The sequence below is a fragment of the Carya illinoinensis genome, chromosome 1 (assembly GCF_018687715.1).
Source record: "Carya illinoinensis cultivar Pawnee chromosome 1, C.illinoinensisPawnee_v1, whole genome shotgun sequence".
Taxonomy (NCBI): Eukaryota; Viridiplantae; Streptophyta; class Magnoliopsida; order Fagales; family Juglandaceae; genus Carya; species Carya illinoinensis.
The window spans coordinates 53,849,112-53,866,063 of record NC_056752.1 but is presented as its reverse complement, the minus strand read 5'-3'; the positions used below and the strand labels follow the sequence as shown (position 1 = coordinate 53,866,063).

The window sequence follows — 16,952 nt, the reverse complement described above, 5'->3', positions numbered from 1 at the left end:
CAAGTCGAGCCTTATTTCTAGTAATGACTCCGGACTCATCTTTCTTGTTTCTAAAAACCCATTTTGTTCCAATAATAGTATGATTTTTGGGTCTAGAAACAAGTGTCCAAACATCATTTCTTTCAAATTGATTCAACTCTTCTTGCATAGCTAGAATCCAAGATTCATCAAGAAGTGCGTCATCAATATTTTTGGGTTCAATTTGAGATAGAAAAGCAGTATAATTGCAAATATTTCTAAGAGATGATCGAGTACTTACACCTTGTGAAGGTTCTCCCAAAATTTGTTCCACTGGATGATCTTTTACAAATTTCCACTGTTTGGTTGCATCTTGTATTAAATTTTGATGATCTTTCCTGATGGCTCCATGTTGAACTTCCTCTATTGTTTTCTCTTTGTTGAGATTGAGACTTTCTGTGTTATTTATACCTCCTGTTTCTTCATCAATAGATTTCTTGGAGAGTGGAGAATTAGATTCATCAAATACTACATGCATAGATTCTTGTACAGTCAAAGTCTTTTTATTGAATACTCTATAAGCTTTACTATTAGTAGAATACCCGAGAAAGATACCTTCATCAGATTTTGCATCAAACTTGCCTAAATTATCCCTGTCATTCAAAATAAAACATTTGCATCCAAATACATGAAAGTAACCAATGTTGGGCTTTTTCTCATTCCAAAGCTCATAGGGGGTTTTATCTAACTTAGACCTTAACATAACTCTATTTATAACATAACATGCAGTACTTACCGCTTCAGCCCAAAAATAACTAGGCAAGTTGTTCTCATTGAGCATTGTTCTTGCCATCTCTTGAAGAGATCTATTTTTCCTCTCTACTACCCCATTTTGTTGAGGAGTTCGAGGAGCAGAAAAATTATGAATAAAACCGTTTTCATCACAAAATGTTTCAATATTTTTATTAACAAACTCTTTTCCCCTATCACTTCGGATACTTGAAATAGTATAGCCCTTTTCATTTTGAATTCTCTTGCATAACTTGGTAAAGGCATTATATGCCTCATCTTTATGAGCAAGAAATATGACCCAAGTATATCTAGAGAAATCATCAACAATAACAAATGCATAATATTTTCCTCCTAGACTTGCAACTCTATTTGGTCCAAAAAGATCAATGTGTATCAGTTGCAATGGTCTAGTAGTGGAAATATGTTTCTTAGTTTTAAAAGAAGTTTTTGTTTGTTTACCAAATTGACATGCATCACAAATTTTGTCTTTAAGAAAATATGTTTTTGATAAGCCTCTCACAAGATCATTTTTTGAAAGTTTGGAAATAAGTTCCATGTTGGCATGACCTAATCTTCTATGCCATAACCAACTAGTTTCATTTTGAGCTGACAAGCAAATAGCATCTTGTGAGGTAATTTCTTCAAAATCAATTGTATAAACATTATTGTTTCTAAAAGCAATAAAACAAATATTACAATCATGATCATTCAAAATAATGCATTTATCCATTTTAAAAGTAACTGTAAATCCTTTATCACATAATTGACTTATGTTCAAAAGATTATGTTTTAAACCTTCAACAAGTAGAACATCTTCAATTATGAGAGAAGATTCATTACCAATTTTACCTATTCCCACGATCTTCCCTTTCGAGTTGTCTCCAAATGTCACGTGTCCTTCTTCTTTAGATCTAAGATCAAAGAACTTAGTCTTGTCTCCCGTCATGTGTCTTGAACATCCACTATCTAAAAACCACTTATTTTTGCTTGTGGATGACTTCATGCATACCTATAAAAACAATTAAAATGATTTTTCTTGGTACCCAAGTTCTTTGGGTCCTTTATTTATTAGTATTAGAAGAAACAAGATTTTTAGGTACCCATATGGCCCTAATAGTCATTGTATGATTTCTTCTAATAGAACAAGTATGATAATTATGACCATTTCTATTACAAAAATTACAAATAGCATGTGACATATATGAAAAACTTGAATGATTATAATAATATCCTTTTTTGACAAAATTATTTTTATGAAAAGAATTTTGAATATTAGCCTTTGAGGTAGAATGATTATCAAAGAAATTTTTATAAGGTTTGTATTTTTGTTTTGGCATATATCCCAAACCTGCCTTGTCAAAAACACATCTTTGACTACCAAGAAGTTTTTCAAAATTTCTTTTTCCATTCGTAAAGTTTTCAACAATATTTTCTAAATCGGTTTTCTTCTTATTCAATTCAAGATTTTCATCTTTCAAAATGATACTTTCTTTTCTTAAAATTTCAATTTCGTTTGTTAAAGAAGAATTTTTCTTTTTCAAAGCAGTATACTTGATACCCAATTTTTCAAATTCCTCATAAATCTCTTCTAAAACATTTTGCAATTCTTCATATGAAGGATTTTCAATATTATCAAGATTTGTTACCTCAATGTCATCTTTAGCCATAAGACAAAGATTTGCTGATTCTTCATTGCTTGCTTCACTATCTGAGCTACTTGAATCATCATCCCATGTAGCTTTCATTGCTTTCTTGCCCTTGTTTCGATCTTTCTTTAGCAGAGGACAATCTGGCTTGATATGACCAGGTTTATTGCATTTATAACAAATTAAAGTGTCGTTTTTACCTGAATCTTTCTTGGAAAACTTTTTGAAAGATTTCCTCGGAGGAGTTCTATTTTTCTTCAAGAACCTCTGAATTCTTCTTGTTATCATCGCAACTTCTTCATCTTTATCGTCATTTTCCTCATCTTCATCACTTTCACTTTCATGAGGAACAGCTTTAAGTGCTAAGCTCTTCTTTGGCTTTCCTTCTTCTTCTCCTCTTTTCAATGTGTACTCATGGGTGATAAGTGACCCGATGAGTTCATTGACTTCGAGCTTCTTGAGGTCTCTAGCTTCAAGAATCGCTGTAACTTTTAATTCCCAACGTTTTGGTAAAGAGTTGAGAATTTTTCTTACTATCTCCACCTTGGAATAAACTTTGCCAAGAGCTGTCAAGCTGTTTATGATGTTAGTAAAACGAGTGTGCATACTAGAAATAGATTCATCATCATTCATCTTAAACATTTCATATTCATGAGTAAGAATATAAATTTTTGATTCCTTGACTTGCGAAGTTCCTTCATAAGTTACTTCCAAGTTATCCCAAATTTCCTTTGCCGTAGCGCAATTCATTATTCTATTAAACTCATTTCCATTAAGAGCATTATATAATAAATTCATAGCAGTTAAATTTAAAGTATAAAGTCTATCGTCTTCACGATCAAACTCTTCTTCTTCCTTTTTGACCTTTACTCCACCAACCACTTTTGTTGGAATATAAGGTCCATTTACAATACATTTCCATATTTCTCTACCTTGAGCTTGAAGAAATATTCTCATTCTAACTTTCCAGAATGAGTAATTATCTCCACAAAAGAGTGGAGGCCGACTACTAGATTGACCTTCACCAAATGAAGCTGCAATGTTAGCCATAAGATCTTAACTCAAAAGATAGTTAATCTTATAATAGAGCTCTTAGCTCTGATACCAATTGTTGCCCAGATGACTAACACAAGAGGGGGGGTGAATTGAGTTGTATTAAAAAAAATAACAATTATAAATCAAATATATAATATAAAATATAAACAAAATATGAAATAACAATAAATATAAAGAGTAAGGGTAAGAGAGAAGCAAACTCAGTATGTTAACGAGGTTTGGGCCCACTGCCTACGTCCTCGCCTCAAGCTACCCCTTGAGGATTCCCAAATTCACTATTCAACCTCCTTCAGGTGGAGATAGAAACCTATTACACCTTTGAACAACACCGCTACAAAGGATCCGTGTAGAACACCCTCTACACTTGTAATCACCTTACACGTGGTGATTCAACTATTCCCTGTGTAGAATACTTTCTACACACACAAGGGTTATACACACCCTTTTTCTGATACAAAAGCTGATAGTGGGTAGGTTATTAGAAAACACTCCTCAACGAGTGAAATAAGAACAATACAACGCAAGCTATATCTCTCAAAATGAACAAGGATTAAGGCTCAATGTTTAGAGAAGAGAGAATGAAAGCTTTGAATGAATGTTGTATGCTCTTGGTGTTGTGAATGTGAAGCTCTCAAATGATCTATTTATAGGCATATGAGACTTCATATTCAAATTTAAAAAGATTCACATGTCAAAGACAACATCATTCACTTTTTCAAAAAATTCAAATAAAAGGTTCTTCTTTTTCAATTGTCAAAGACAACATCATTCACTTTTTCAAAGAATTCAAATAAAAGGTTCTTCTTTTTCAATTGTCAAAGACAACATCATTCACTTTTTCAAAAAAATCAAACCTAATCTTTTACTTTTGGCATATGACAAAATGAGCATACTTTCATTTTCAAAAAATTCAAACCTAATCTTTTACTTTTTGTATAAGTCTAAAAAAAATCAATCACTTTTGAAAATATTCAAATAAAACATGCACATTTGAAAGATGACAATCAATCATCTTTAATATTTTCAAAATTCAACCCTTTAATCAAGGCATGCACATGCAAAAGATGACAATCAATCATCTTTCAAAATTTTCAAATTTAATTTTCAAAAATATTCATGCACATGTGGAAAATGTATTTTAATGCTTTATGATAAAATATTAATTTTGAGCATTAATCCTAATTTCGAATTTTGAAGAGATTTACAACATTACTCTATAATTTTAATGTGAACTTGTTCCCTTCTTGCTCATGCTTGTTTCCTTGATGTGCTTGACTCCATTGTGTAGACAACTTGAGCTTGAGACTTCTTTATTCTTTGAATTCATTTGTTATCATCAAAATCCATGTGTAAATATATAATTACACAAAACTTGAAATCTTGGGTTCAACAGAATATAATTATGTTAAATCACTGATTCATCATAACTAATATTATTAATATATAACTATACTAATAGTCTAATACTAGTACTATTATATAGTTATACTAATCATAATAACTAAATCACTATAAGTCTATAACTATATATATTTAGTATCAGTGTATTATTATATTATTTAATGTATAACCATAATATATAGTTATAGTATATATTAATATATTAACATATTATAAGAGTTATAGTATAAATTTAAATAATATTAGCATAGTTAACTTAATATGTTAGTATTAAATCAATATAATTACATAGATTATTAGTAATAAGAGTATTACTATTATTTAATATAATATTACTAATTTATCACTAACGTGTAGTAGTTTGGTAATACTAATAGTATATTTATTAGTTAATATAGTATAGTATTAGTATTACTAGTGTTATAGTGTATTATTAATTTATTAGTTATAGTAAACAAGTTAATAACTATTACTATATACTAATAGACTAACAACATTATATTTATACTGATATATATATTAATATTATATTTATGATTGATTTTATTTTTTCTTTCAAGTTCTTTTTTAGTATTTTTGGCCTAAAATTGGATAAATTGTTAATAGACTTTTACTGTTGGGCTAAAAGTTAAAAGATATACAAATTTTGGTCCATTTAGAACAGGGTGGACCGAATAGACCGGACCAGCCCAGTCCTTAGGTTGTTCGATCTAGTCCAATGTGAAAAAATCATGAGCTGAATAGGTCCGACTTGGTCCACAAAACCTCTCGAGACCGGACCGTAACGAACTCCCCCATAATTATAATAATATTTTAACTTTATAATATTTATATTCAAATTTATTTATCTCATTTTTCAAAACATCAAACTATTTCACTACTATTTTCAGATAATTTTATCTTATTATCAAAATCAGGCCTTAGTCTTTCCTTCTTTCTGGGCATTAGTACTAATATTTATATTGAACTTTATGCTCTGAAGTTAGATCTTACCTTAAATTATCAACATTGTGTTACCAATCTTATTGTAGAATCAGACTATAAAAGATACTGTTAATTGGTTCAAGAATAATTTGTTACTCATTTTTCAATATCTAGCATGACATTCTTCATTTAAAAAGTGATTTCCATTTTGATATATTTCATATATAGAGAGAAGACAATGTCTTACCTGAAATGTTATCCTCTTATTTGAAAAAGAATATATATGTATGTGTATGTGCTAATCTTACATTTTCGTTCTCTTCAAATTCAAATGAAAATGAATTAATTTATAAGGCATCTTAAATGAGTTCCAGAATTAACAAATAATAAATTTGCAATTCAATTATTTTTTATTTCCTATAAATTTCATTTGGTACAGCTCTCTTAAAAAAACATTTAACCAAATAAATTAAATGAGCACGTCATATTATTCTTAAATAAATACATGCAATGATCCGTTGTTCTTAACTTTTGGAGGAAGAAAGAACTCTGTAGTGGGGAATTCATTATTATTCATGATTATTTTGAATCTTAAGGATCAAGGAAAACACCATCATATGTCATGATAATTTAATTGATCATCATTGCGTTTTCTTTCTCTTTTGTTTTAAAAATATAATCTCGTAATTAATTATTAAATATTTGTAGACTACCTAACTATGATATAATATGCCATCTATATTTTTAGATTATTTAATAAATTTTCATTATATATATCAATTGGCAACACATGAGAGAGTAACTCGGCCCAACACTTCGGAGTATTTGAATAGCAGCAGAAAGTATTGTTACTTGGAATATTTGAAATTTATTTACTTTTCAATGTTCCTCTTGACGTGCGACCACTCTATAATATTACGTGATTGATTAAAAAAAATATTAAAATATATTAAAATAAAAAAGACATTCAAAAATATAAAAAGGTGAATATTGAAACTGATAGATTGGAAAAATAAGATGAGGTGATAATTTTATAAATAATAGTAAAATAATTTATGAATAGTAGTAAAATAATTTAAGTTGAATATTTTTTAAAATTTTAAAAAAGAAAAAAGAAAAAATTGAATAAAAAATATTATAAAATTTAAATATTGTAAGAATATAATTTTATAATTTATTTTTATTGGAAGATTTGAAAATGTTGAGATTTTTTTTTTATTTAAAAGTTTAAAAAATTATAATTATCAGTTTGAAAATTTTGTATTTAAATTATGTTTATGGATAAGATGAGATGATATGAATGAGATCAAATGAGAAGTTTATATTTCATCTCATGTCCCAAACGGTTCATACCTGCCCTAAACTCCATTTATTCATTTTGTATTTATATTTTAAATTTTATTATTTATAAGTAAAGTTGTGTACTAATTTGCGTACCAATACTGATTCGTTTATATCCAAAATTTAAATTAGTATTATTTTTAATAAAATATATTTTTTAACTAATAACATTAAATTAATACATATATTAATACGTAATTGTATTTATAACTAAATTTTTCTTTATAATTTTTAATATACAGATGACATTTGTACCATCTCCAGAGGCCGTCTGGATGTTAAACTTTCTATCGTCGAGTAGGCGCAGCATTTTTGCAGCGAAGTGTAGGGAGATACGACCAGCACACAGACCATACGCATACAAGAATGATTTAATCTTGGCATCTAAACGATCTACCGTTTATCTAGCCAAAAGCAGAATGGAGTCCGTATCCCTGTCTAATCTTCCATGGAAACACCCAATTCTCCCTTAATAAGGCCAGTAACGAGAATCTCTCTTTACGTGCACGATTTATCCATAGAGAGGAAGAAGAGGAAACGCAAAGTCGAAGCTCAAAACTCCATTTGCCCTGAATTTTGCATTGTAAGAATACCTATTTTTCCCCCCTCTGATTTTTGCTAATCACATTATTTGTAATATACCCATTATCCAGATTCAGCAATCCTCCTTTATTATCTGAATGATGTTCGAATAAACCCATTCGCTATTTGTTATGACCGAGTTTACTCCCTTGGTTCTTGCCGATCTATTTGGGGCCGTTTCTTATGTTTCTGTTTTTATGTTTATGGTTTGTTTTGTGTAATTTTGCCATATTAGTGGAAAAAACCCAACAAGGAATAGCTGTGAAAATCTCCCAGATATCAAAGAAATAATGGAAAAGGGGAGATGCACTATATTTATTTTAAAAATTAATGAAAAGGAATCGTTAGACTTGAGGGTAGGAAGAATGAGAAGGAATACGATAATGTTTTCTGTAATATAGAGTTAATAGTTTCTTTGTGCCTGCAGTTATATTTCTTTTCTCTGCGGTCTTTATAATATATAGAAAATAGTTTATTGTAGGTTTTCTTTCCACGTTAATGGCCATTTCGTTCACTTTACCCAACTATCAAAGAAACGTCAAGCTTCAATTTTCAAAGCAAGCTGCCGGATCAAGAGTTGCAATTGTTTGCTTTGCCACAAGCTTCCATCAAACTACTGCAGTTGGTCAGAAACTCCACTCTAAGTGTAGTTTCTATCATGTAACCCATCAATCTATGGTCGAAAATTCCAAGTAAGTCTCTATGACAACTGGTCTTCAAATTTGATGCTCTCAGTAGTTAGTGCTGTTAGGATTTGGTGAAATATTTCACGGGATATCAATGCATGGTTCAATGTCTTTGTAGAAAGGCAGTGGGGCATAATGGTATCATACGCATTAAACTTGGTGAAAGTTGTTTGCATCATTGGCCATTGCTATGTTTGCATTAGAATCTCATTATTTTATATGCCTGTTGATTTGGTTCTCAACTTACTGCTCTATCAAATCCAAATGTCCATGTTAAAAACTCCTAGTTCGTGGAAGACTAAATTATATCCATTTTCTCCTACTCTTTTTCTTTTTACTTTTTTTTATTATCTGAAGAAAATCTTGTATTTTTCTTCAAAAGATAGCATGTCATCTCTCTTCTTGGAAAAAGCTTTTTCCACTTTATAGCAGAGATGTTGCAAATTAATTAAATTGTCTTTGCTTTTAACTTTAGAACTCTGTGTGATCTGTTCAGAAGGATGACCTGGTCTATTAGAAGTAATGTGGATGGCAGTGGATTTGATCCTTCTGCAAATAGCCCCAATGGCGGAACCCGTTTAATAAGGGCCATCCGAACTATTCAAACCAAGATAGGTGCAAGAATTCAGGAGATAAGGAAAGATCTTCCCACGAAATTACTGTTTTTCTTGGTTGGATTTTACTGTGCAACTGCCTTTGCTACTGTTATTGGGCAAACAGGAGACTGGGATATTTTATCTGCTGCCTTGGCTGTGGTTGTTGTTGAGGGCATTGGGGCCCTCATGTATAGGGCTTCTCTTCCTTTAGTGAGCAAGGTTAGGAGCCTGATCACCATGTTTAACTATTGGAAGGCTGGCCTTTCACTAGGTCTCTTCTTGGATTCATTTAAATATGGAATGGATGACATATTTGGGTCAAGTAATCCCTTTACTTTTGAAATAGGTTTGTTCCACATAATCTTTTAGCACTTGGCTCTTCGAATGCTGTTGACTGTTGTACTTTCTGGCCAAGCATGGTGGAGTGGTTGGAAAACATGTGTTGGGATATGACTGCCCCTGTCGTGGTAATGTTGTGAGTTTAAAGCTGCATACAGAAAGCGAGGATCATATTGCTCATGGGATAAGGCATTAAGGATCGGCATGATGACATCGAATTCATCAACAAATTATGGCCTTGGATAAATCAGTTGAACTTACGAAAGAAGTCTGCTTCCTTTGCCAGCCTTATACTCGATTCTGTTGGCAATTTTTCAGGAAGTGAAAATTATTGCTTTGCACTTGGCGGAATTCTACCGGCCGTCAGGATCTAAAAATCTGCTGCAATGTGAAGATATCGAGGTGGTCTTACATTCTTGGTTTGAACATAATTCATATTTCTCACGAGCATTTGATTGTCTCTTGCAGAAATAGCAAGTTAAAGAAAAAAGATCAAGCTGTGCACTTAGCTTAGTCAGCGGATTAGCTCTCGCTGGTTATGTTTGCAGGATACTGCCTTTTAGTTTCTACACTTGCACGCGGTTACAACTTACAATTTACAAAAGTTTTAAGCTTTCAAGGCATTTTACTTGAAAGAAAAAAAAAAGGAAAAGAGTTTTCAGGCATTTTTGTTCATTTCAATCCTTAAAGAAGGGCAGATCCCGCTTAACGTGGTGGGCCGTTAAATTAGAAATTAGAATATATGAAGTCAAGAATGGAGGCCGCCTCCCGGAGATTGAGATGTCTTTTATGATTCTTACCTCTTTGCCTTTTAATAAACAATATCCTGGGAAGTGTGTTTTTTTTTTTTAAAATCATTCAGTCATATAGTTCACTTGTAATGATTCTGAGTTTTGGGTTCAATTTCATATATTTGATACTGACAAGGAATTTTACTCTCTCTCTCTCTCTCTCTCTCTCTCCTTGGAAAACCTTCGACTCTCGTTGAACATGTCATCAAAACCATTTATGATTTTCTTTTCCCACCACACGAATATGCTTGGGTGTCTCAAGGCCGAGCATGATCTTGCGGGCCCGATTGTCAAATTAGTCTAATTTCAGAATTTTCACCTGTTGGCTCCTCCATTGACAACATCAAGATAGCCATCCCAAGCAGTGGGTAAAGTAGCATTTGCTTCTCTTTATTTTTTGGAACATCAGTTCCATACCTTTTCGATCACTTTCCTGCAACCGGTTAAACAATTTAGACATGAAATCTGAGATTTCAAAGAACGTTTGATGAATTTTGATAACCCATGCGGCCGTTTGAACCATGAATCGAGTTTGTGAAGAGTTGAAAACCAACTCCTCCGTCCACCACTAGGTGGTGCTTTAACCTGCATTATCATATCACAACACTCATGTATAACTCAAGTCGCATTCTGCGTGTAAACCACAAATTCCATTACTGAATCCATAAATAGTCAGAATTGTATTTCAAATTGTCAATCAGAGTGGGAATCGGGATGACATTGGCAACGGGATGCAGTATATTATGAATATTATTACCAAGTTTTGAACTGGGTAGAAATGGGGAGGATACAGCCGGATTAGGCTTTACATCAAATACCATACAGCTAAAACCATTCGTATAACAGACACAATTTACAGTAATGTTAAGGTGTTAACCACAGGCAAGGTATCATACAAAAACCCAAGACAAATGGAGAGTTACCCATCAATGTAAAAACTCTTTGATGTGCATATTTGTACTGTGTATCAATTATGAGGGCGAGTCCACAAAAGTCTTGAATATTATCCGAGCATAAATAAAACCCTGCAAACTATGCATCAATTGTAGGGCCTGGATATGCTGGTAGGCTCATAATCCGCTTGTCCAGGACAGGACCTCCTACAGTGAAATGATATAGACTCTGAAAGTTTGATCCTTTCAACCCAAGGATTTTATGCACTGCAAAACAACATAAAAAGAAAAGTTTCCATGATTACACTTCTGGGACATGTAATTTGTCAAGACTAGCATGACAATTTCAGAGACAACATTAGAACATGTTTGAGATCTTCTAAATTTTGAATCATCTGTGTGATATTAGCTTTTAACACACATTAATGCTGAAATAAATCCCGCCAGGAGTTGTAATAATGTTCATCTTTTATAAATGTAATATCGCATAAAAGATCAAACAGGCTCATTGTTTATGTTGAAAGATGTTAGGCTTTCAGATAAATCTTACTCTTTCATAAAAAATGCCAGATGCTTCTATATAGGGATATCAGCATGGTTCTTGATTTTTTAATAAACCAAAGAAGCTACATATTGATATTCTAGGCATAACTTAGTATTGGCTTTGGTATAATTCAGTCTACATGCAGTTTTCTGCATGATCTCTGAGTGCGGATCCATTACTATGAACGGTTGCAACCAGATTTCAAATCCTGTGCCACAATTCCATTGAGGAAAAAGAACTTACCAGGATCATCAAAGTAACAACCAATTCCGGTTGCAGAGACGCCAACTGCATGTGCTTCAAGGTACAACACCTGCCCAAGAACTCCAGTTTCCCAAAACAGTCGAGGGTACATCCAAGCGTTCTTGTCCCGCAAAGTAGAGTCAAACCGAGCCACCATACCAAGGCTAAAGCAGCCATCACTAGCAATGTCCTGCACATAGGTGCAACAATTTTAAGCCACCAGCAAACATGCGAAAAGAAAAATCTCAGTGTCAAGCAAGTGTTCATTAAGACATAAGTTTATTTTTCATATTGACTCCGTGGGGTATTATTAATATATGAAAAATTATATATATCATACTATCATCCCACTTGCATCCCATTAAGTAAGATGTGACACATTTACCACTATTGAATGATCATTTATTACATGCTTCTTTATCTTAAAAAATACACCATATCATATATAGTAGGATACAAGTGAGATGATAGTGTGGTGTATAGTATTACTCGTCTCTGAGTATTTCTACCAAGATATTAAACTTTCAACATGAGAAAACCATTTAAATGAGACACACCTGATGGCACGAGACCTCTTTTGCGAGTGTGTCATACAAAGATCTCTCAAGTTCATACAGAGGGAGATTATGAGGGCACCCCTCTGGTTTCACCCAAGCGAAATTAGAACTCGTAGATTTCTTAAGCTCGTCAAAATGGTCCTCATTCCTCACCAAGAAATACAACCCCTTGGGTAACCCTGCCACCCTATGAACAAACAAAACGGCATGCACCTCAGCATCCCACGGAAGAGCCCGGAATGGCAAAGCTAACTCTCTCCTTTGCTTCCCTCCATTTGCACAGCCCGAAGGAAGGCAATGTAACAGTATCTTATAGAATGTATCTCTTTGAATTACTGTAACTCTATCCATGTCAACCGCACTTCTACGCTTCCTTACAACTTCCCTAACCGTGAACCCTTTATAAGAACCTTCACTTGAATCTCCACAACTCCCAAATGGATCAATCGCAACCCTATCTCCCATTGTTAATGGTTTTTTCACCGCCTCAGCGGTTCGGTATATTATATCCCAACACACATGCTCTTCACTAAGGGAATTGGGCTTACCCTTCCACTCCAATTTAGAGAACTCCAAAATCGAAGAACTCAAATCTTTATAATTCACATTAAATTCTTGACCGATTCCGTTAGGAAAAACTAGGAGCAAGCAATCTGGGTGCTCGAATTCAATCTCCCGAAACTTACCTCTGACGGGCCTAGAGGGGTATTTGAATTCTGGGAAACATTCAAGCCCCATGACCTTCTTCAGTTCCTGGTATCCCAGTCCATCTAGAAGCTTCACATCCCAGCCGAGGCCCGCCGCAGCCATCGCCACCGCGGCGATAGCGTGGCCAATATCGTGATTGCAATACCGAAAAGCGCGCTCACCATACTTCCAGGCCTCGCGCCAGAAAATGGAGGAAAGGCCAATAAGAAACGAATTCTCGGGAAAGAATTTCGGGAAGAAGCCCGATGGAATTTCGGCTCTGAGCTCCAAAGAATGCTCTTTCGGAGCATAATGCGCAACGAAAGGTGAGCTGGACAGTGAATCGATTGGCGGGGAAATTATATATGCTTCGGTTGGGTGCAAATTTCCGCTACTGGGATTGACTCGGAGGGACCAAGTGGAGTATCCAGTGGTTTTCCAAGCGGAGAGAGCAAGGGAGTCGTAGAATAATTGGGAAATGGTGGAATGGGAAATGGGTTTTGGAGGAGGGAGAGAGAGGAATATAGAGGAGTAGAGAGGGGAATCAGAGGGTGATGGTTTATAGGTTTGGTTTGGGTTTTGGGGTTCGGTCTTGGTGGGGAAGTGAAGAAGCGGGAGGAGAGAAGCAGAGAGATAGCGCCGAAAAGGGTTGGGTTGGTTGGCCCAGTCCAGGCCATGGGGACCTCGGGCATACCTGTCGTAGGAGTGCTTGGTCTGCTGGTGGTATTTGAGCACCTGAGAGAGATTTTCTTCGTGTAGGTCGTCTTTGGAAGTGTCAATGGCCTTGGAAGAAGAAGAATAAAAGGACATGGTTGTGGGGATAACAATTTCTCCAGTGAGTATGGAGGTTGAAGGAAGGAAGGGAAAGCCCTGAGATTTCAGAGGGAGAGAGAACCTGGCGCTAGAAGGAACCAGAGGCATCTCTAGCGATCAACTTCCTTGCGCATGGGGGGGTTCCAAGGAATAAGTATAAAGGGAGCCCCTCTTGGCCAGACGACGTGTAATTGGAGGATTTTCACCCTGTAATAGGAGGGTAACACGTAGCAAGTGTAGTGAATATACAATAGATGCAAGGGAGCTCCTCCTGGCCGGACGTGGTGTAATAGGAGGATTTTCACCCTCGAATAGGAGGGTAACACGTAGCAAGTGTAGTGAATTTACAATAGATGCAAAATATAGAAACGTACGGAAATCACATATTTAATTCACTTTGCTCGATTAATTCTTAAATTTAAAATTTATATTTCTTAACTCTTAATTTTAATCAAATTAATATATTCATTAAAATAAAATTACAAATTCATTAAAATATCACGTCGTCGTTAACAAGGATCAACCGTGTATCATTTAAAAATTAAAAATTATATTAATACTATAAAATTCAAAAAAAAAACTGCAAGATCAGTAACATCAGTTCCCAGAAGAACCCACACGTATTTTGTAATATTTTGATAATCTAAAATATAATGTATTCTTACTCTGTTTTTTTTCATTATCTAATTAATCTTAAAAAAGAAAAAAAGCAATATACAAAAAGACCTATATGTAAATGGAAAAATCTAAACGAAGTTAATATTGCGTACTCTTTGCACTCATCCACCTTCCTCGCATACCACACGTAATTCGAAAACGACGCATTTTAATTTTAATTCATTTAAAATTAAAATGAATCCATGGTAAAGCAACATACGACAAAAATGAAATGATAAAATAATCAGATTATATCTAAAGATATTTCTCAATCATGGCTCAATAAAAAGATCACGTAAACATTTAAATTCCACACATTTTAGAATTTTGGTCATTCCAAAATGTGCTACCGAAAAAAATTTATTCCTTGTCTCTCGTTTGCAGAGATTTCCTCACAATATATTAATGAATTGTAGACAACTAGCATACACCAAAAAGGTCATGGTAAACAACAAACCATCATGCATACTGCCTCAACTTCCAATATTCATAAAGGAAAATACATCACCCAAAATATTATGATTATTAATTTTCAACGTGTGCTACGCGTTGAGGTTTGTAGCACAAAGCCAATATTCCTCTAATAAAAGCTTTAGGGCAGGACAAGTGTTGTCCTGAAAGAGTTCCTAGCTAAGCAAGTCAAGAAAAATGAGGGTTTGAGGCTAATAAAAGAGGAACTAGAAAGTTATCAAATGCGGAAAAGAAATTCCAGCAAACCCCAAGAGTTTGTTGATATTTCAATTCGTATTTCCCAGAAGAGAGAAGAGCAAAGCTAGTATAGAGGTAGTAGGTCTTCGTGATCAATAAATACCAATCACTTGCATGTGATTTTGATTCCAAGATTGTGTTTTTATTTTATAGGTAACGGGAAATGATATATGCTCTTGGATCTCACAAACAATATCACCTTAGCCACTAGAAATGGTACTGCAGCTCTTTCCACGCAGTTGTCTCTGGTTCCACCTCCTTATCGGCAAAATCAAAACCAAATGCAGTCAAACTTCGTGTGGAGATGTGCTGGCGGAGACGAGAGCTTTTTCGTGGGTGGTAGGGGAAAAAAAAATCAAAAATTTTAAGTGCAGTTATATTTGTGCACTCTTTTGTGCACTTCAGTGATATGATTGGTTGAATATTAAAAAAAAATTAATCCAGCCAATCATATCAGTGGAGTGCGCATAGAGTACGCAAAAGTTACTGTACGTAGCATTACTAAAAAAAATTAAAGTTTTTTAATTGGCGTCCGTAAACTATTTACGCATTCTCTCTCTCTCTCTCTCTCTCTCTCTCTCATTTTAATTCTATAAAATTGTTCCACCATGTCAGCTAGGGTGCTCAAAATATGCGCAAAATGGAATGCACACAGCGGAACTTATATATATATAGGTAATGGATAGATATATCATTTTTATTGATCATCCTCTATATTACATACTAATATGTAATTTATTATTTTTATATTTTTATCATTTTATTTAAACACACATATTGATATGTAAATATATATATAAATAAAAATATAAAAATGATAAATTTCATGCTATAGTGTAGTGATGATAAATATCATTTTTTCTTATTCTAAAAAGATTAAAAAGAGAGTAGTAAAATGGAGCACGGTTCGAAAGGAAAAATATATAATTGGAAAAAGCTTAGGTTGGATAGGTTTAAAATCAATTTTCACCACTAAAATAAAGACATGTACGCATTTCTAGATGAGGATGCCTGAACCTGCATACACCAAACCCATTTCTCTTTTTCTGGTTTTTCTCCCTTTCTCCCATTTGCCCTCCCCTGCCCTAAATGGAAAATCGTTGCAACCCTAGCCTCTTCGTTCTCTCTTATCCCTCCCCCATATGCATCATTGAGAAAAACCAACAAAGCCCTCTTTCTTCCTCTATCTCTGATTTGAAGACAGTTCAAGACATTGGTTTCAAATCTCTTATCCAGTCTCGTCGAAAGGAACCGCCTGAAAAGTCACATTATTCACTGTGAGGTTCTTCAAGCTTAAAGGCAACATCATATCCAAACTAAAGATGGCTCTTAAATTTGTTTAAACCCTTTGTATTTGATGGGCTACAACATGCATGAAAAGATGATACACATCAATTTGTTGCATCTTCATATTGAAAGTAGAAATCACGTTAACCATGAGGGTGCTAGATGGATGGGAGGGTAGATGGGCTCAGGACTCGGGAGATAACGCAGGTGGGAGAGAGGGAGAAAAAGAAGAAAGAGGGAGATGGGTTCGGTGTATGCGAGTTCAGGTATCCTCATATGGAAATGAGTATGTATCTTTATTCTAGTGGCTGGTGTAAAAAATAGTTTTAAATCCATCTGGCGTGAAGGTTTACTCTAATAAGATTTGGAGGAAATAATCGTATTGGTCAGAGATTTTGTGGGTCTAACTTGGGTAAAATTGCTAGAAACCAATTTCTGGCCCATATGGAAA

The 16,952-nt window shown here is 34.0% G+C and overlaps 2 protein-coding genes across 4 annotated transcripts; one reads left to right on the top strand and one right to left on the bottom strand.

Moving 5' to 3' along the window:
• Window positions 1-7,409: 7,409 nt before the first annotated feature.
• LOC122287496 (ycf20-like protein) lies at window positions 7,410-10,259 on the top strand. 3 transcript variants are annotated; one of them, XM_043095494.1, is made up of 4 exons: window positions 7,410-7,701; window positions 8,172-8,392; window positions 8,883-9,201; window positions 9,329-10,259. In XM_043095494.1, exons 1-4 carry the CDS (start codon window positions 7,567-7,569, stop codon window positions 9,341-9,343), a joined length of 690 nt encoding a protein of 229 aa, XP_042951428.1. In that variant the 5' UTR covers window positions 7,410-7,566; the 3' UTR covers window positions 9,344-10,259. The 3 variants fall into 3 exon arrangements, with proteins under 3 accessions (XP_042951428.1, XP_042951429.1, XP_042951427.1); XM_043095495.1 differs by having other exon boundaries at window positions 7,412-7,701; window positions 8,182-8,392; window positions 8,883-9,353; XM_043095493.1 differs by having other exon boundaries at window positions 7,413-7,701; window positions 8,883-9,353.
• Window positions 10,260-10,827: 568 nt separating this feature from the next.
• LOC122287480 lies at window positions 10,828-13,999 on the bottom strand. The gene is made up of 3 exons (XM_043095492.1): window positions 12,350-13,999; window positions 11,793-11,982; window positions 10,828-11,272 (listed from the first exon to the last, which is right to left on the bottom strand). Exons 1-3 carry the CDS (start codon window positions 13,955-13,957, stop codon window positions 11,145-11,147), a joined length of 1,926 nt encoding a protein of 641 aa, XP_042951426.1. The 5' UTR covers window positions 13,958-13,999; the 3' UTR covers window positions 10,828-11,144.
• Window positions 14,000-16,952: the final 2,953 nt, after the last annotated feature.